Source organism: Salvelinus alpinus, chromosome 2, assembly GCF_045679555.1.
Source record: "Salvelinus alpinus chromosome 2, SLU_Salpinus.1, whole genome shotgun sequence".
NCBI classification, from domain to species: domain Eukaryota; kingdom Metazoa; phylum Chordata; class Actinopteri; order Salmoniformes; family Salmonidae; genus Salvelinus; species Salvelinus alpinus.
Window position 1 is genome coordinate 28,576,022 of NC_092087.1, and position 19,954 is coordinate 28,595,975.

Here is a 19,954-nt window from a genome sequence, read left to right on the forward strand (position 1 = left end):
CATTCACTAGGTCTCCCCGTGTGGTTCTGGGATTTTTGCTCACCGTTCTTGTGATCATTTTGACCCCACGGGGTGAGATCTTGCGTGGAGCCCCAGATCGAGGGAGATTATCAGTGGTCTTGTATGTCTTCCATTTCCTAATAATTGCTCCCACAGTTGATTTCTTCAAACCAAGCTGCTTACCTATTGCAGATTCAGTCTTCCCAGCCTGGTGCAGGTCTACAATTTTGTTTCTGGTGTCCTTTGACAGCTCTTTGGTCTGGCCATAGTGGAGTTTGGAGTGTGATTGTTTGAGGTTGTGGACAGGTGCCATTAATACAGGTAACGAGTGGACAGAGGAGCCTCTTAAAGAAGAAGTTACAGGTCTGTGAGAGCCAGAAATCTTGCTTGTTTGTAGGTGACCAAATACTTATTTTCCACCATAATTTGCAAATAAATTCATAAAAAATCCTACAATGTGATTTTCAGGATTTTTTCCCTCATTTTGTCTGTCATAGTTGAAGTGTACCTATGATGAAAATTACAGGCATTACAGGCCTCTCTCATCTTTTTAAGTGGGAGAACTTGCACAATTGGTGGCTGACTAAATATGTTTTTGCCCCACTGTAACATAGCACACGCAAATCCAGGACACTCAAATGAGTATGTTATGGTTACATAAGATAGGTTACTTATTAAGGCAAACATGAAAGGTATGTAGGTGGGTCTATAATACCTGTCTAGTAACCCAAAGGTTGCATGTTCAAATGTCATGCTAATTAGCAACTTTGCAACTACTTAGCATGTTAGCTAACCCTAACCCTCTGATAACCCCTAGAGCTAGCTAATGTTAGCCACAACAAATTCTTAACATATTGTCCGTATTGCAATTCGTAAGCTGTTTAACGAATTGCAAATACTAAAATATAAGAAATTGACACAAATGTATACACTCGCTCTGGATAAGAGCATCTGCCAAATGACTAAAATGTGAAATACATACCATACAAAAGGTAACATACTCTAAATTTGGTGTCTCGAATTTACATACAGAATAATACTACATGCTGTGAAACCACATTGCGAATAAAGAATCACTGCGGCTCTATTCATGGTTTTCTATCTGCAACGTTCGAGAACGTTTTGCAACTGAATGTGGCCCGGGGCCAGGCCGCATGAGTTTGCCTTATTATCGGGATAATAATATAGCCCAGCCCAGACTGCTCTACAACTTCTACTTTTGTAAAACATCAAAAACAAATGTGTGCATGACATGAGCTCTTTATAAAATTAGAGCTTTTGACGTTCTCTCAACCAGTACCTAGCTATTTATTATTGAAAATCGAATCAGTTAAGAGAAAATAATTGAGAAGCATGCATACTGACCAATAGGACAGCTGTAAACATGCTCTAAAGAGGCAGGATTCACTATATTTTATCGCTATTGTTGTTCCTTCGAAACATAATTCGCGATAATCATACTTTGGTAGCTAGATAATTAATATGTTTAGTCAGAACACTTTGCACGATCCACATCTGTTTGATATGAAGTCAAATGAACTTGGTCCGTGGAAACATCGACATTCAGGTTTACTTTAAGAATGCTAGCTGCTAGCCACTTATCTTGGGATTTGTGATGAGATTGGAAGCGGAAGAAAATTCTAAGGGAAAGGAGGAAAAATCTGAGCTGGGCTGCCATGGGCAAGTTGGAAGAAAATCTTTCGCAATGTTATTCGACTCATGTGAAAGAGGGGGTTTATTTTATTAATATGAAGTTATATGAATCGGTTGGTGTTGTCGGTTAGACATTTTATAATTGTCAGAAGCTAACTAGCCTCGTATTGATAGTTAGACTTTTAAAATGGCGGAAGGCTGGCCCATCCCCCCGGCCCTCTTGTTGTTGTGTTTGAGTGCCTGCTGGGCACTGGATTCCTGCCCTGCTCCATGCTCTTGTCCAAGGGGGTCAGACGAAATCCAAATCCTGGATTGCAATAGGAAAAGGTTGTCAGCGGCCCCCCTGGATCCACCTCATGGGATAACTCATCTGTAAGTAGCCCAATATTAGCTAGCCTATCGGTAACAAGCTAGCACCTTTGTTTACAAGCTGCAGTGGCTCCTCAAGCTACCTGGCCATGGTAGTTTGCTAGCGAGGTCTAACGTTATGTCAAGTGCTTTAGCTAGATATATATGTGGATCAGTGGAGGCTCCTCAGAGGAGTAAGGGGAGGACCATCCTCAGTGAATTTCAGAAAAATAAAAACAGTGAAACAGAAAACGATACAAAATATATGAATGTCACCAAATAATTGATTTAAAACACACTGTTTTGCAATGACGCGCTACAGTAACCTCAACCGCAATCTCTGGGATAGCACCATGGTGTATGCGGTGGACCGCTAGTTTCCTTTCTCCTCTGGGTACATTGACTTCAATACAAAACGTGAGGCTCATGGTTCATACTCCCTTTCAAAGGCTTATACAGTAACTATGATGACGTCCGGCTCGAACCTATCAGAGCTCTTGTAGCATGAACTGACATGTTGTCCTCTCAAAGGATAAGATATTGAATCTAGTACTGAAAGCATAAGCTAAAGTTAGCTAGTAGCACTGCAGTGCATAAAATGTGGTGAGTAAGTTAGTTGACTCAGAGAGACAATAGTTGAACAGTTTGGAACAAATTAATTGATAAAAAAATGAAGAAGCAAGAGGGAGAGAGCACTAGCTATATTTTGTATTTGCTTAACTTTCACTTAGTTAGCGAAAGCAGCTAGCTCGTTTAGCCTACTCAAACAGAGAGGGGTGTTATGTTAGCTAGCTGGCCAAGGCTATCCAACACTGGAACTCTTCCAAGTCAAGGTAATCTTTTGGTTTTATAAATGTATTGCCACTGGGGCCCGCAGGTATAAACTGCAAAACTGCTTGCTGTTGTAAACTGTACTGCATGATTGTAACGGGTTTACTAAAACATTAGTTCTAGTAGTTATGTTGGTTATGACGTTAGCTAATATGATAATGTAGACTGTGTTTAGCAGTTAGGGTATGACGTTTTGGCTTGGAAAGCTGTGCTGTGAACTGAAGTCCACAAGCGAAAGGAAATGGTGAGAGGAGGAGAGCATGTAGATGTCGAATGAATTATACAACTAGCAAAGTGATCATGCTGTTTGTATGTGGCTGCTATGAAAGTGAACTGTGTTTGTGTGATCAATGTATTCAGGTATTCATTACGCAGATTCTCTTGAAAAATGTTTCTTAAACGGAAGCAAACAGAATCAAACGGGGATAAACATACCTGAATTTGTCCAATAGAAACTCTTTAACTGTTTGAACTAATAATTATACCCTAGATCAACTAGATGCATGCAAGTGTGTGCATAGGCGGTATTGAATGTGTCACTCTGTCCTGGATTAGTAATTTCTCTCTCGACCTGTGCACCTACGTTGTAAACTTTAATTCGTAGACTAGGTTGTAGCAACCTCATGATGAGTGTTGTGAAATTGAGTGTCATGAAGTAGCCTAATTCTATTGATGTTACATTGAGCTGGGTGAATGGAATATGAATGACAGGCACTTACCGCCACTGATCTGGATGTGATCATTTTAGTTTTTCTTGTAAAGATGCCAAAGCAGCTGCAAGGTCCACTGAAAGGTGTCTGGAATTCTCTGTAATAACTAATGGAATCTTTTTCAGCACTATGAATCATAATGATCTGACAACTGTTCCATACCTTGGAGAAGTTACCCCAAACATCACAACACTCTCATTGTAAGTCAAACATTTTTCTCCTCCTCTCTGTAAGGTGTTCTGTCGTAGTATGCGTGCCATAGTTTGTTTGACCTGCGAGTGCTGGCCACAATGAGTCCTACAGCAGGATTAATACACGCTTCTCCGGCTCAGCGGCTCCAGAGACTTGTTTTGACCACCAACTGTCTGCCATATGCTCGAAGGAAGATATACTGAACAAAAATATAAACGAAACATGTAAAGTGTTGGTCCCATTTTTCATAAACTGAATCATTTCTGGGGTCTTATATTTCATACGCACAAAAGCTTATTTCTCCAAAATTTGGTGCACACATTTGTTTACATCCCTGTTGGTGAGCATTTCTCCTTTGCCAAGATAATCCACCCACCTGACAGGTGTGGCATATCAAGAAGCTGATTAGACAGCATGATCATTACACAGGTGCACCTTGTGCAGGGGACAGTGTGCAGTTTTGTCAAACAACACAATGCCACAGATGTCTCAAATTTTGAGGGAGTGTGCAATTGGCATGCTAACTGCAGGAATGTCCACTAGAGCTGTTGCCAGATAATTTAATATTTATTTCTCTACCATAAGCCACCTCCAACATTGTTTTAGAGAATCTGGCACTACGTCCAACCGGCCTCACAACCGCAGACCACGTGTTACCACGCCAGCCCAGGACCTCCACATCCAGCTTCTTCACCTACGGGATCGTCTAAGACCGGGCAGCTGATGAAACTGAGGAATATTTCTGTCTGTAATAAAGCGCCTTTGTGGAGAGAAGCTCGTTCTGATTGGTGAGCCAGGCCCACCAATGCCTGCGCCCCTGCCCAGTCATGTGAAATCCATAGATTAGGGCCTAATACATTCATTTAAATTGACTGATTTCCTTATATGAACTGTGAAATGATTGCATGTTGCATTTATATTTTTGTTCAGTGTAGATCATGAGCATAGAGAAGAAAAATGCATGTTTAGAACTGACAATTAATCGCATGGTGCAAGAATGAATGCAATTAATTGACGGTTATGGACACAGCTTTGTAGAACCAAAACATACACAGCCTCTGCTCAACAAACTTTGGACAGAATTATTTGGAGGGCTGCAGTTCGCCAACGACATTGTTCTTATCACCCTCATCTCAGTCAAGCAATGCATTCCGCCAAGAGTCGTTCACAACCTAGTCCAGTTGCGATCACAACTGGTCTCGACCTCGTTTCTAATGTATCGAGGAATAATCTTATGTGTTTGCATGCCTATCAACAAATGTACGTTGTTTAAAGCACACGTTTTACACGTCTGTCACGAATAACAGCTGCAATAAGCCCCCTATGGTGAACGAGAGGCTTGTAGAATCATGACACGATTTTCAAGTTGTCAGTTCATTGTTCGCATGCTATGGGCATGACTGACTCCAATGAATGAAATGAGTTGAAAGATTTGTTATTTTGACTGAATGAGTTGAAAAGATAAGTCAGTAAAAAGAGCTGAACTTACCATCACTATACAATAGGGGAAGTTTCGGAAGAAAGGAATCACCGGCCGGGTAACTTCTGTCCTACCCTGCATTCTTATGCCATGATTTGGGCATAAATACACATTGATGGTATATTTATGTAGATTAATGTTGATTATTATGTACATTACTGCTCATTGTGCACAGGGTCCACAACCGGATCTCGGAGCTGTGGATGCATCAGCTGCATCCATACATCTCCTTGGAGACACTTGACCTGTCATCTAACTCCATCTCAGAGATCAAGGCTGGAGCCTTCCCACCCATGCAGCTGAAATACTTGTGAGTCCTGCCTGTGGCATTGTTTTCCAACTATAGTAGACAACTTCTAAGGAGGGAGGAGATGATTGTTTCAGCTACAACCAAAAGGGTGTGTTCTACTTTACTTGTTATTGGCTTATTAATGTTGTATTAATGTGACTTCTTAATCCAAAATAAAGAACTTAAAGTGTTTGGAATGTATACATGCAGGTGTAATGTAAAAGTAAACTGATCGCCCTTCCTGATTGAATGTTTCTGCATCTCTATCTCCCAGGAATTTAAGCAATAACAAGATCAGTGTCCTTGAACCTGGCTGCTTTGACAACATCTCCAGCTCCCTGCTGGTTCTGAAGCTGAACAGGAACAGAATAACACTGCTACCATACAAAGTGTTCAGGCTTCCCCAGCTGCAGTTCCTGTAAGTCAATGTTCTGCTTCAGTCAAACTATTTCCATAGCAATGATGAGCAGTGTGCAAACCTAATTACCAGACCCTCGCTAGATGGTTGGTTTCTTACATGATTTAGTCGACATATGTTAAGCTTTTGAATGTGTTCAATACTTTTGCATGAGGGACTATCCTTAGTTAAATATATTTTCTTTAAACAATTTGCATTCGTGATTGTGAATTTTTAGATTTCACAGATTCAGTATGTAGTACTGTTTTATAGTAGTTGAAACAACTTATTCTAAACTGCCTGATTCTGACTCTTCCCTAGGGAATTAAAGCGCAACAAGATCAAGATGGTGGACAGCCTGACCTTCAAAGGGATGGACTTACTGAAATCACTGAAGATGCAGCGGAATGGCATCACAAAGCTGATGGATGGCGCTTTCTTTGGGCTCAACAACATGGAGGAGCTGTGAGTTCTTCTGCCTTTTAGTCTTTTATAAGAAAGATCAGTACAGTATTTGCACAGATAGGAGGAGCCAGATGTCTCACAGGATGTATAAATCTGAAGCATCTGTTCATCAAATATGGTGATAAGAGAAAGTCCAGTGAATATGAATATGGAGCTAGATAATACTTGGCCAACATTCTGCAAATTTTCTCATTTTGAAACGTTTGCTCCCAATTCAGTTTTCTTTCCCAAAACTCCAATCTGTTACAAACAGAGTGCACTAAGTTTAGTGGACTTGACCCTTTGCCAAAGTAAAAAAAAAAAATAGCATTGTTTAGGAGTGTTACAAACGCCAATAGTTTCTCGCTAGATTGTACTTGGTTATGCCCACCTCCTTGCTTGTTCTGCCCACTATGCTTAATTTGCTCCAATTGGAAATGACACCGATGAGATGGTGAGCTCTAAGGGTTGGGTTATATTACGATACAATCGGAAATCAACTATGTTTGACAGACGTTGTCGACGAAAACGTGATGTGACAGACGATAGTTTTTATATATTAAAACTTTTTTTTACATATTTGAACATGTCTGGCACCGCCGCAGTCGGGCAGCGCACAACAGTGCAGCTCGCAGCCAAATGACCTACTTATTCCTATTTGCCATAAGCCTTTTTCAATAAATATGTAGGTAGTCTTAGCCTACTATTTAACATAATGCAAGAGTAGGCCTACAATGTATGTATATTGTAGACGGAGTGGAGAGTGTCAAAAGCTGTGCAAAATGTCAGAACATTTATCTCGCTCACCTTGCCAATGTCGGATGATCATGGGCCTTTTACCGCAGACACGCCTTTTGTCTGGCTTGTTTTATGAGCTTAATTTCCCTTTTTTTCTCCCAATCTCGATTTTATTTGAATATGACTTGTTGGTCTAAGCATATATTTCATGATCTACTTTCAAATGAATCTAGGAGCCCAGTAAAAGAGTTCTATCTCAGAAATGTTTGTGAATAGCCTAAATATCAACATGATATGGTAATAATGAGGGAGAGAACCAATAATTGCAAGATAGAATAATCGAATGGGAAGTTTAAACAAACCTTATAAGTTTCTGGCCTCCACCTGACCAAAGCTTTAGGAAAAATAAATTGTGTGCCGCCGGAAAATCCTTGCAAACCAAACAGCCAATAATATAGGCCTACACTAAATAAAAAATGTAATTCAATAAAATGTGCAGTAAATGTAACTTGTACACGTTAAACTTCTAAACAGATATTTATATTATTGTGGGATATATATATTTTTAAATGTAGCCTTTTTTATTTATATAACTAGGCAAGTCAGTTAAGAACAAATTCTTATTTACAATGACGGCCTACACTGGCCAAACCTGGACGATGCTGGGCCAATTGTGCGCCACCCTATGGGACTCCCAATCACGGACGGTTGTGATACAGCCTGGAATTGAACCAGGGTGTCTGTAGTGACGCCTCAAGCACTGAAGTGTTTATTCATATCCTTGAATTGAGCAATGGGCATTTCATTATTTTATTTTTTTCACCTTTATTTAACCAGGTAGGCCAGTTGCAACAAGTACAACTGCGACCTAGCCAAGATAAAGCAAAGCAGTGTGACAAAAACATCAACACAGAGTTACACATAAACAAATGTACAGTCAATAACACAATATAAAGTCTATGTAAAGTGTGTGCAAATGTAGGGAGGTAAGGCAATAAATAGGCCATGGAGGTAAAATAATTACAATTTAGCATTAATACTGGAGTAGTAGCTGTGCAGATGATGATGTACTGGGGTGCAAGAGGATAAGTAACAATATGGGGATGAGGTAGTTGGGTGTGCTATTTACAGATTGGCTGTGTACAGGTACAGTGATCGATCGGTAAGCTGCTCTGACAGCTGATGCTTAAAGTTAGAGAGGGAGATATAAGGCTTCAGTGATTTTTGCAATTTGTTCCAGTCATTGGCAGCAGAGAACTGGAAGGAAAGGCGGTCAAAGGAAGTGTTGGCTTTGGGGATGACCAGTGAAATATACCTGCTGAAGCGCGTGCTACGGGTGGGTGTTGCTATGGTGACCAGTGAGCTGATCACCGGTGCTCATTACATAAGCTCCCACAGCAGTGCTTTCGATAAGCAGGAACAATAAATAAATGCCGCTTATAAAAAGAATAACCCACATTTGGATGGGCTACAAATGACAATAAATAAAGTAAATAAAATAAGTTCTAAATTAACCACAAATTACAGTGCAAAAAAGTGTAAGGCATACAACAGATATTCTAACCTAGGCTACATTTATTTAAAATAAGAGGCGTCTGTGGATACAGGCTTTGGAAATTAAACAAATTAAAAAGTGCAATGAATAACCATCCAGACTGTTTTTCTTTTCATTATATGGTAACCTTTCTAAAGGTTTCTGGCAAGGAAAACAAGCCTGTTCACTTTTTCTGGCTTTAATAGATTCTGGACTTGAGTAACAATATTACATGCTATGGGCCTACTGAAAACACGTTAAGACGGAACGCTTTTTTGCACAGATGGAGGTATTTGAGGGCGACGTTGTCCAAGAGTGGAAATCAACCCTTTTTCCCCCTCCACCATGCCAGTGTGTCATCATCTCCTCCTGTGCTGGCCTGCTATTGCTCACTGAGTGACTGTTTGCTTAGCTCTCCCAAGAAGACTTTCCAGCGACGTCTGCTATGGTGAACAAGCGTACTCGATCTCAGTTGAAATTGTCCGAAATCACCAATGAAAGGGGTCTCGTATCACACTGTAGGCCTACAACGTTTGGTTCCAAATCACCATTCAAAGTTATCGGTACCACATATCACCATATTGATTGGTTTATTTATTTAATTATTTGCACACAAGAAAATACACTATTGGTAAGATGATTTCCACAATGTAGTCTAATGAGCAGAGGTTTATGCTTGACACAGGCTGCATTACAGATTGGTTACTGTGTTGCTAGGCAACACAACGATGCACCCCCACCCCCGGGTAAAAAAAAAAAATTGACGATACAATCGTATATCAAAGATGTTTGGATGGGACCATTCCAGACATCGTCCAACCCTAGTGAGCTCAAAGTATTGGGACAGTGACACATTTGTTGTTTTGACTCCAGCACTTTGATACAATGACTGAGGTTAAAGTGCAGACGGTCAGGTTTAATTTTAGGGTATTTTCATCCATATCGGGTGAACAGTTTAGAAATTACAGCACATTTTATACATAGTCCTCCCATTTAAGGGACCACAAGTATTGGAACAAATTAACTTATGTCTATTAAAGTAGTTTGAAGTTTCGTATTTGGTCCCATATTCCTAGAACGTAATGATTGTTGGATGCATTTGCTGTTTGTTTTGGTTGTGTTTCAGATTATTTTGTGTCCAGTAGAAATGAATGGTAAACAATGTATTGTTTCATTTTCTTAATAACAATATAATCTGTTTCTAAACACTTCTAAATTAATGTGGATGCTACAATGATTACGGATAGTCCTGAATGAATCGTAAATAATGATGAATGAGAAAGTTAGATGCACAAATTTCACCCCCCCCCCCCAAAAACAAAAATACTAACTTCGCCTGTTATTGTAAAGGTGAGCGGTTAGCATGTCTTGGGGGTATGATATTTGTGATCTGTAACTTTCTCACACATTATTCCCGATTCATTCAGGACTAACCGTAATCATGGTAGTATCCACATTAATGTAAAAGTGACTCCAAAATGACACTATATTATTTACCAGTAATTTCTATTGGGCAAAAAATAATTGTATGTTTTCTAAGAGAGCTGGAGCACAACAATTTGACGGAGGTCAACAAAGGCTGGCTGTATGGCCTGCACATGCTGCATGTTCTGCGGGTCAACCAGAACACCATCAGCATCATCCGACCAGACGCCTGGGAGTTCTGCCAAAAGCTGGAGGAGCTGTGAGTGTTCTCTTTCTAACCCCAACCCCACTTTTCTCCCACTGTTTGAGACGGGAGTGCGTTAGGGTTTATTGTTACCCCTTTATGAAGCTGAAAGACCAGTATCTATTTGGGACTTGGGGAGGGTGTATTGCAGATCATTTATGTTGATGTTAACACATGGATTTCAGCTCATTCTTAAGGGGCCAAGATGTTTTAGTACAGTATGATTGCCGAAGACTATTGTCCAAGCTTGTCTTCTGGGGATGTCCTCCTTAGAGATCTGTCCTTCAACCACCTCACCCGGTTGGAGGAGACCGCGTTCATTGGACTGGGCCTTCTGGAGAACCTGAACCTAGGAGAGAATACCATCAGCCACCTGGGAGAGGGAGTCTTCAGCAGTCTGGCCAATCTGCGCTCACTGTAAGAACCTCGCACCACTCTATAAAAACCTTTGTTTTTTAATATATCAGATTGGTCCTGTCTTCGTTTTGTTGAATTAGTAGTACCCTAGTGTACTGGTACTCTATTAGACTGTTGTATGGTAGACCACTAAACTGCAGTATAGTAAGTAGAACGTTTATGTTCTCGTCGTCATGTCTTTGTCTTTACATGTAGTATAGAACCCCTCATTCGCATAATTTAGCTTTTAAGACCTCTGAGGCATGAAGAATACCAGAAAGGCTCAATTAACAAAATACTACCTTTTCATCCAAAATCCCTCTGGGAAGTGGAGGAGGGGGAACTAACACATTCATTGACATGCTGAGTTCCAAGAAGGCATTGAGCTGCATAAAGAGGGAGGTCAGGGCTCTGGGTCAGCACACATCCCTGGGCTGTCCGTAGCAGGGGGAATTAGAGAGTTAAGGCCCTTTGAGATCCACCAAGGCATGAGCAAGGAGAAAAAGCGCCCATGACCTGTCCTGTGAACACAAGCCCTCTGTGGGTTTAGAAGGACACATGAACCGTTCAATGCTAAACACAGCCAATTAATCCCCTCATCAGAACTGCAGGAGCACTGAGCTATGACACTCTGGAAAGTATGCCACTTCACATTTGCCAAATGAATCAAATTGGTTTGGACACCCGGAGCAGAAATGAACTTCTATCTGTCTTGTACTGTGTCGTCACCAAGCAATGCAGATCAGGGTGATCTTTGTGCTTCTTATTCTGGGGAAAATAAAAAAAAATCTTACATATTTCTGTTTGCGTTTCAGAGACATACGGAATAATGAGATCTCTTGGGCCATTGAGGATTCCATTGGTGTGTTTGTTGGAATGAAGAAGCTGAACACATTGTAAGGCTGTTCTACACCACCGTGCTGCATCTGCATAATATATTACTTTTGTTGCTATGGATACTGATATTGGCAGAATATTTGTTGGCATATTTAATCTGTTTATTCCCCAGGATTCTACAGCGGAACAAGATTAAATCTATCACAAAGGAAGCCTTTGAGAGTCTGGAGGAACTAGAGCACTTGTAAGTACCGCCATAGCCAAGCCACTCTGAGGGATGGTTGGTCTCCATTAAGACGATTCAGCAGCTATCACTTCAAGACCGAGATAGATGTTTCTGATTACCCCAGTGCATCTGTTTTATTGTGCTAGTATCATAAGATGCCACTTTGATAGTGTCATGGTGCTAGCGAAGCACTTCATTCATATTTATTTTCACCAACAGGGACCTGAGCAAGAATGGGATCATGTCCATCCACCCTGATTCGTTGTCTCACATGAACTTAAAAGTGTTGTGAGTAAGAAGTACTAATTTCTGAGGTGGTGTCTTGGGAGTCCTTGTGGCAGATTTTACAATAATATTTTCTGTATAGAATACATTCACAAATTCAAGAATGATGGAATAATGTGATATTATGACTGTGTGTCCTGTCCTCAGTTTTCTGAACACTAGCAGCCTGCTGTGTGACTGCCAACTGCAATGGCTGGGCCCATGGTTGACTGACAACCGCTTCCTGCAGTCTGTCTCCGCTATGTGTGCTCACCCTGCCAGCCTGCTGGGCCGTAACGTCCTGTCTGTCAGCCTGGAGGAGCTGGTCTGTGGTCAGTCACCTAGCTACCTACCCTGCTTTATCTAGTCTGGACCAGATCTCACGTACTGGGACAATTATCCCATAACTTATTTATTTAATATCATGGCCCCCTCTGTCCACTCTTTCCCACAGATGACTTCCCAAAGCCCCGGATCACTGACCACCCTGAGACCGCCACCGCCCTGCGTGGGACCAATGTGACTCTGAGCTGCCTGGCTTCAAGCAGCAGTGACTCCCCCATGGCCACGGCCTGGAGGAAGGACGGGGAGGTGCTGTACGATGCAGAGGTGCAGAATTACGCCCGCTACCAGGAGGGAAAGCTGTTCTACACCACCGTGCTGCATCTCCTCAACGTCAACTTCACAGACGAGGGACGCTACCAGTGTGTTGTCTCGAACCACTTTGGCTCTAACTACTCCAACAGGGCCAAGCTCACAGTCAATGGTGAATAGACTTTTGGTTTTCTCTCCTAAAGAGTTTTTACTGACTAATATCTGACTTGTTCCTTGGTATTTAGCTGTTGACGTTCGAGCTTGCATGGTTGTTTCGATAGACATCTATTGAAAGCTGTCTTCATCCGTTTCTTAACTTCTTTTTTTTCTCGTTTTCCCTCTCCCTCAGAGCTGCCGTCCTTTCTGAAGACTCCGATGGACCTGACCATCCGCACGGGCACCATGGCCAGGCTGGAGTGTGCTGCCGAGGGTCACCCATCCCCCCAGATCGCCTGGCAGAAAGACGGGGGCACAGACTTCCCTGCTGCCCGGGAGAGAAGGATGCACGTCATGCCAGACGATGACATCTTCTTCATTGCCAATGTAAAGACGGAGGATATGGGGGTGTACAGCTGCACAGCCCAGAACGCTGCAGGGAGCCTGTCTGCCAACGCTACACTCACTGTGCTAGGTGAGCTTCATTCTTACCTGCCCGGCATAGTTTACTGACCTTAGAGTTTCTTTATGAATCACATCTGTTTATAATTTGATAAATGATCATTGAATGTGAACTACTGTATGTTAAATGTAAATCTCTCTCCTCCCAGAAACTCCGTCCTTCATGCGTCCCCTGAAGGACAGGGCGGTAGCTCGTGGGGAGACGGCAGTGCTCCAGTGTATCGCAGGCGGAAGCCCAGCACCCCGCCTCAACTGGACCAAGGATGACGGGCCCCTGGTCCTCACCGAGCGACACTTCTTCGCCGCCGCCAACCAGCTCCTCATCATCGTGGACGCGGGGTCGGCGGACACAGGGAAGTACACGTGCATCATGTCCAACACGCTGGGCACGGAGCGCGGCCACATCTACCTCAGCGTGTTACCCTCTCCCAACTGTGACACTGCGGGCGGCTACGACCAGGATAGCTGGAACACGGTGGGCATCGTTGTGATCGTGGTGGTCTGCTGCGTGGTGGGAACCTCGCTAGTCTGGGTCATCGTCATCTACCACATGCGAAGGAAGAGCGAGGACTACAGCATCACCAACTCAGATGAGATGAACCTGCCGGTAGACATCCCCAGCTACCTGTCCTCTCAGGGAACGCTGTCTGAGCCTCAGGAGGGATACAGCAACTCTGAAGCAGGGAGCCACCAGCAGCTCATGCCACCACTGTCCAACGGCTACGTCCACAAGGGAACTGGCTACGTCCACAAGGGAACTGGCTACGTCCACAAGGGAACTGGCTACGTCCACAAGGGAACTGACGGTAACTTTAACTATACTTACTTCCCAGATTCACCATCTGTCTCCTTCATCTGAGGCCCATCTGTTTTTGTACTCAGTCCGACTGTTATTCTGATATTTTTTTTTAGGGGGCAGATCAGCTTTAATATTGCAGATGGATTTTGGGTTATCAATTTAATTGTTTGCATCATTTCTAATCACCCTTTATTTTTGTGATGATTAAAAAATAATAGACTTTTTTTTTTCTTCGCCCAACCCTACCATCCCTACCCTGATTGGAGTAAACTAACGGACATTACTTAATGTAGTTAAATATGCATGTATTCCTAATTTCCTCTTTCTACCAATATTGCCCTAAAAATCAATACTTTACCCAAGAGTATAACGATATTTCCCATTGACTGATCGTGGTTTTTCAGATCCCCTAACAATACAGTTTGCAGGTCCATCTGAACTCTGACATTATGACGTTACAACTATTCCTGGACCTGACTCCAAAAGCGAACCACCGATGGACAGAAAAGATTATCTATTGATTCTGTTTCCTCGTGGCAGAGTCTGCACAAGGCTGACTTGTTCAATGACTCATATATTGAGCATTCTTCTTTTTAGCAAGTATTTAATGTAATGGCTGGAAATTAATGGATTGATGTCAATTATTGTTTATATATATCAGTTCATAGATCTGTTCCCAACTAACTTGAACTTGTTCTGAATTTTAAATGATGGGTCAACTATTGAGTGAGTCACCATCCTGTTTGTGTGTTGTCCAGGTGTGTGCTACAGTGACACAGGCAGCGAGGTGGACACCGAGGCCAACGGGATGCTGCACTGCCGTGTGGGCTCTCTGTTCACGGGACAAAGCAGCTTCCATCCTGGGCAGTCCTGCGAGGGACTGGCTGGGGTGTCGACAGGTCGGTTTAGTTATGAGAACCAACAAACACCGTATTAATCTCTTGTATGTATCCTCTTAAATGCACAGATGAACAATGGCTTTTTCATCACACTTTGTTGAAAGGCTTTGTTGAAAGGTCTATGTCTCCATCAGATAGTGTGGTTTGTTATAGAGCAAGAGTTTGATGAAATAGATTGTCCTCAACAGGTGGTGCAGGGCCGCTGGTCATCTGCTCGGACTGCTACGACAACGCTAACATGTACTCTCGGACCCGGGAGTACTATGCCTGCCTGGCCAAGGATGACCCCCTGGACAAGGGTCTCTCTGGCATCATGTCCCACCTTCCCAAGGAGCCCTATGGGGAGCAGCGAGGCCAGCATGAGGACACAGCCCTGGAGAGCCTCATCAACAACCAGGACTCCTCAGTCTTCCTCACCAGCCACAACTCCTCAGTCTTCCTCACCAAGAGGCTGAGCAAAGCCCTCTGGCCCCCAGAACAACACTACAGCACCGGTGAGAGATCAGCTACAGACTGTCTGACAGACCTTAGTGGCATGCATGTCAACAGTGAGCTCACAGAGATATGTTTGGAAAGTGATCTCACAGACCTGTTATCTAACAGTGACCTCAGACATACTGTGAACTGACAACGAACTGACAGACATGAATTCTAAACCGTGAGCTCGCAGACTTTCAGGCACCGACACGTTCAAGTCTATGAGCTCCTCTTTATGGATGCAAATCCTTTCTGTTGAGTAATGTAAGCATTTCACTGTAAGGTCTACCTATACCTGTTGTATTTGGCGCATGTGACAAATACAATTACATTTTTTTGATTTGATGTCTGTTTGGTCTCTGCAGATGTTCCCCCCAGGTCGTTTTGGGGCGAAGGGGAGGACTTGTCTACAGTGCCCCAACCAGGTCTGTCACAGCAGCCAGTGACGCTGCACACAACTCCCTATGCATCTTCAGTTGCTGAGGGAGGGGAGGAGAGGAGTGTGGAGGTGGAGCTCTCCCTTCCCCAGAGCACACAGTACCACAGAAGTGCCTCTTATAGGACTACGTCTCAGGAGCACATCCAAGCCCCCACATAAAGCTCTGCCCCCTTCCCTATACACACTGCCATCCTCTCTCACTGGGTCTTCTTTAGCCACTACCTCCAAAAAGACCACTCTGCCAAAAATGCTTTCATGTATATTTAGATTATTTCAGTCACGCAGAGACTATTTGCTCCTATGATTTTGAAAAAGGACCATATCTAGGGCTTGAGAATGACGCCCCCTGATTCCCTCCACCTCCCCTTCCTCCCTCTCATTCTAGAGGAAGCTATGAATGTATGTGTCAAAGAGCCATGTTGGATGCTGCCATTTTGACTTTTTAAGATGTCAGACATTTGAACGTGCTCTCACGACATACTGAAGGTGGAATGGCAGCAGTGTTGATGGATGCCCCAGTTGTTGTGCTTTTTGCTTGCAGATGCCACATTCTTGGTAAAGTCTTGTTGGAGCAACCTTAGTGATTTTAATTTAAAAGTCCAGGACATAGCTTCCTCTCGTCCAGGACTAGAGGGGTCAAAGAGACTCCAGTTGTTTCTTGTTCAGCAGTGAGTGGTACATACCTATAGGATCACTGAATGAATCCCTCTAGCCATCTGTATTGAATGTAATCGTCTACTATTATGCAAACCCAGAGACAATGGCCCTAGATGTGTGTGTGAGATATAATTTTCACCTATTATCTATGTCTCTTAAGCTAAGATTGTTTTGCCTTGGGTCAAATAGAGGCAGTCGTAATAGAGGCAGTCGTTGCTCATGTTTTTTTGTTGTATGAAAACACACTATCCAAGCAAAGAAAATATTGGGTATTGCACATAATTTTGACAATCATGGTTCAGGTGGCCTTTTTTTAATGGCCATCTTTCAGATGGATTTCAACAGGCATTCTCAGTAACCCTCCATCAGGTAACCCTATGGTTTCTAATCACATATGCACTGATCATCATTTCCTCTCAAAAGGTTATTTTACAGGCACTTACCTCATACTTGGTGTGTTTTATTATGCAGTATGCCATTTTAGATTCCTAATTGATAATATATGCCTTTACCCCCAATTTCATCACCCCTAGATACTGGCCAGATTTAACCTTGGGACTGTGAAGAATGTATTGTATGGATTTAAACATTTGTCTTTTCACAACTACATCCCTCAAACCCTAAGAAGGTAGTTGGAATTATTTTTGTCCTGACCTGCAGTAAGTTAGATTTGTTTTTTTGTGTGTATGTCAGAATGTTTGTAGTCACTCCAGGGTGATTCCTAACTTGACTTCCGCAACATTGTGGAAAGCATGTAGATCTCAAGTCAGGATTTGGCCCAAAATGTTGGTACAAATTTCATCTAGCTAAAACCAAGTTGTTTAATAAGGGTTGTCTTTCATTTAAATCACACCTGTTTCCTTTGCTCAAATAAAATAACAATCATTTTGGCAATGGAACATAGATACTTCAGAATAAGATGTAGATGTGTGAAGGCTATACAAACAAAGATACTACATGAACATTGCCCTGACTGGTTTGGTTGAATCTGTCCTTTAGTCATTCTTTTTCACCTTTTGAAATCTCACAATTATTGCACTTCCGATTCAGCAAAACATGATTGCATTTCCTCTCTCTCGTGCACACTTTCATTGCTGGTTTCTTTTACGTGTATGTCAACTACTATGCTTTTATTCCTGCCTCTACCATGTTGACAGTTATACATCTCCATGTAGGATTGTTTCTTATGTTACACAATGCATTCATGCTAAAATCGTAGCTTTTTGATAAGACATTCCGTGTGACTTTGCTTGATAATGCATCTGGTACATTTTTGTATTTTGAGTTTGATCAAAAAGGACTCCTTTTGTCAATGTTGCAGTTGGTCTCAAACTGTTCTTTGTCTCTGGTACGTGACTTACCAAATTTGCACATGATTCTTGTACACAATTGAATTTTGTTGTGGCTTCTTTTCAAAAGTCCATGGTTTTGAAGTTCTATAAACCAGGTCATCCCCTGTATACCAAAATAAATCATTCCAACCCCATGCCACTGGATTCAATATTGGCATGAATAGAGCTAATACACAGATTGCATTTTCTGCTGGATAATTAAAGCATTTCAATTCAAGGTAGTAATTGTTGCCGATAGCTTAATCACTTTTTTCCCCTTTTTAACGCACTCCATGCATCCGGTAGAAACAGTTCTCTAATCCGAGTCCATTGTGGGTTTGCTCTACTGAATGTTGGATTTTATATTGAACAAAAATATAAAAGCAACATGCAACAATTTCAATGATTTTACTAGGTTACAGTTCATAGAAGGAAATCAGTCAATTGAAATAAGTTAACTAGGCCCTAATTTTAAGGCTTTCACATGACTGGGCAGGGGTGCAGCTATGGGTGGGCCTGTGAGAGCATAGGCCCACCCACTGGGGAGCCAGGCCCAGCCAATCAGCCAGATGTGGAGGTCCTGGGCTGGTGTGGTTACACGTGGTCTGCGGTTGTGTGGCCGGTTGAAAGTACTGCCAAATTCTCTAAATTGACATTGGAGGCATCTTATGGTTGAGAAATTAACATTAAATTATCTGCCAACAGCTCTGTTGGACATTCCTGCAGTCGGCATGCCAATTGCACGCTCCCTCAAATTGAGACATCTGTGGCATTGTGTTGTGACACAACTGAACATTTTAGTGGCCTTTTATTGTCCCCAGCACAAGGTGCACCTGTGTAATCATGCTATTTAATCTGCTTCTTGACATGCCACACCTGTCAAGTGGATGGATTATCTTGGCAAATAATAAATGCTCACTAACTGGGATGTAAACAAATTTGTGCACAGAATTTGAGAGAAATTTGCTTTTTGTGCATATGGGAAATTTCTGGGATCTTTTATTTCAGCCCATGAAAAAAGACACTACATGTTGCGGTTATTTTTGTTCAGTGTATATATGGATTTGTATGGTGACTGTTCTTTTCTAATGGGAGCTCAACTATGTCCACATGACATGCATTTGTGTTTAAAACAAACTTTTTTTTACCTATCTTGTTTTTTTTCTCTTTATACCAAAGTTCATCAGAAAGGCTCTGGCAATATTTAAAATGCTGCTTGTTTTCTGTGTTATCAAAGTTTTGCATTTTGTTGTCAAGTGTGTTTTTGTATCTTGACTACTTGTATATTCTGTAAAGAACATTTTTGTTTCTTGATATGTAGCTGTCATTAAAACAATCACAAATGTGATCATTCTGGCCAGATGTGGTTTAAAATGTACTATGTGGAAATAGGCTTTGAAGAAGTAAGAAAAAAATTGTCAATAGTCAAGCCATCTGCAATGAGTCCATGCCAACTTTAAAAGGTATTTTCACGGATCTTGGTCTTAAAAAGTATGCCTTCTTCTCCTCCCACACCAACACCATTAGGTGCATATGTTGCTGCTGTTGAACAGAGTATGTAGAGAAGTATCAGAGTTTGACTAATCATTGAGTCTTTGTACTTTTCAGGGTGGGTAGAACAGAACTGGGTGTAAGTGAGTCAATTCCTAGACCTCACCAAAGGCATCATCATGGCAGTGCTGCTCACCACCCTCCACCAGTCAACTAATTATTAAATACAATGTCCAGGCTGACATCTCACTAACCAAACACACATCTCACGATTTTATGTTTCATCCAGATAAATGCTGGTATGCAGAAGCAAGCACTTTGGAACGTGACACACCGTATAGGCTGCACTGCAGAGAGTAAGTTATTAAATATCTGGGTGTGTCTGGATTTCTTTGACATTTCTTGACTTCTCTGCCACTACAAAGTGAGTTAACTATCACATGATGCCAGCAATTTGTTGAGGTTGACTTAGGCCTATTGTTGAATTTTTACATTTAAGTCATTTAGCAGACGCTCTTATCCAGAATCACACTGTCCATGTCAGTTTAGAAAATATATGTATCACAGGGAAGAGAGAGTAATGACAATTTACTGTATACATTTTTTTTTATTGAATGAATGTGCCTTACCTCTCCACTTCT

At 42.0% G+C, this 19,954-nt stretch overlaps 1 protein-coding gene across 4 annotated transcripts; it reads left to right on the forward strand.

Moving 5' to 3' along the window:
• Positions 1–1,356: 1,356 nt before the first annotated feature.
• LOC139557981 (leucine-rich repeats and immunoglobulin-like domains protein 2) lies at positions 1,357–19,170 on the forward strand. Of its 4 annotated transcripts, none has more exons than XM_071373355.1 (17): positions 1,357–2,025; positions 3,668–3,742; positions 5,390–5,524; positions 5,778–5,921; positions 6,222–6,365; positions 10,157–10,300; positions 10,559–10,702; positions 11,497–11,577; positions 11,691–11,762; positions 11,964–12,032; positions 12,177–12,340; positions 12,463–12,774; positions 12,952–13,233; positions 13,370–14,026; positions 14,778–14,918; positions 15,107–15,412; positions 15,761–19,170. In XM_071373355.1, exons 1-17 carry the CDS (start codon positions 1,841–1,843, stop codon positions 15,991–15,993), a joined length of 3,288 nt encoding a protein of 1,095 aa, XP_071229456.1. In that variant the 5' UTR covers positions 1,357–1,840; the 3' UTR covers positions 15,994–19,170. The 4 variants fall into 4 exon arrangements, with proteins under 4 accessions (XP_071229456.1, XP_071229463.1, XP_071229466.1 ...); XM_071373362.1 differs by lacking the exon at positions 1,357–2,025 and adding an exon at positions 2,058–2,834; XM_071373365.1 differs by lacking the exons at positions 1,357–2,025; positions 3,668–3,742 and adding an exon at positions 3,759–4,522.
• Positions 19,171–19,954: the final 784 nt, after the last annotated feature.

What these genes read in the sequence shown, in the direction of transcription:
- LOC139557981 (XM_071373355.1), top strand. Translation starts at nt 1,841, where the DNA reads ATGGCGGAAGGCTGGCCCATCCCCCCGGCCCTCTTGTTGTTGTGTTTG. An exon ending in CTTCCCCAGCTGCAGTTCCT is followed by an intron (nt 5,922 to 6,221) that starts GTAAGTCAATGT and finishes ACTCTTCCCTAG; the next exon opens with GGAATTAAAGCGCAACAAGA. An exon ending in TGCCAAAAGCTGGAGGAGCT is followed by an intron (nt 10,301 to 10,558) that starts GTGAGTGTTCTC and finishes TGTCCTCCTTAG; the next exon opens with AGATCTGTCCTTCAACCACC.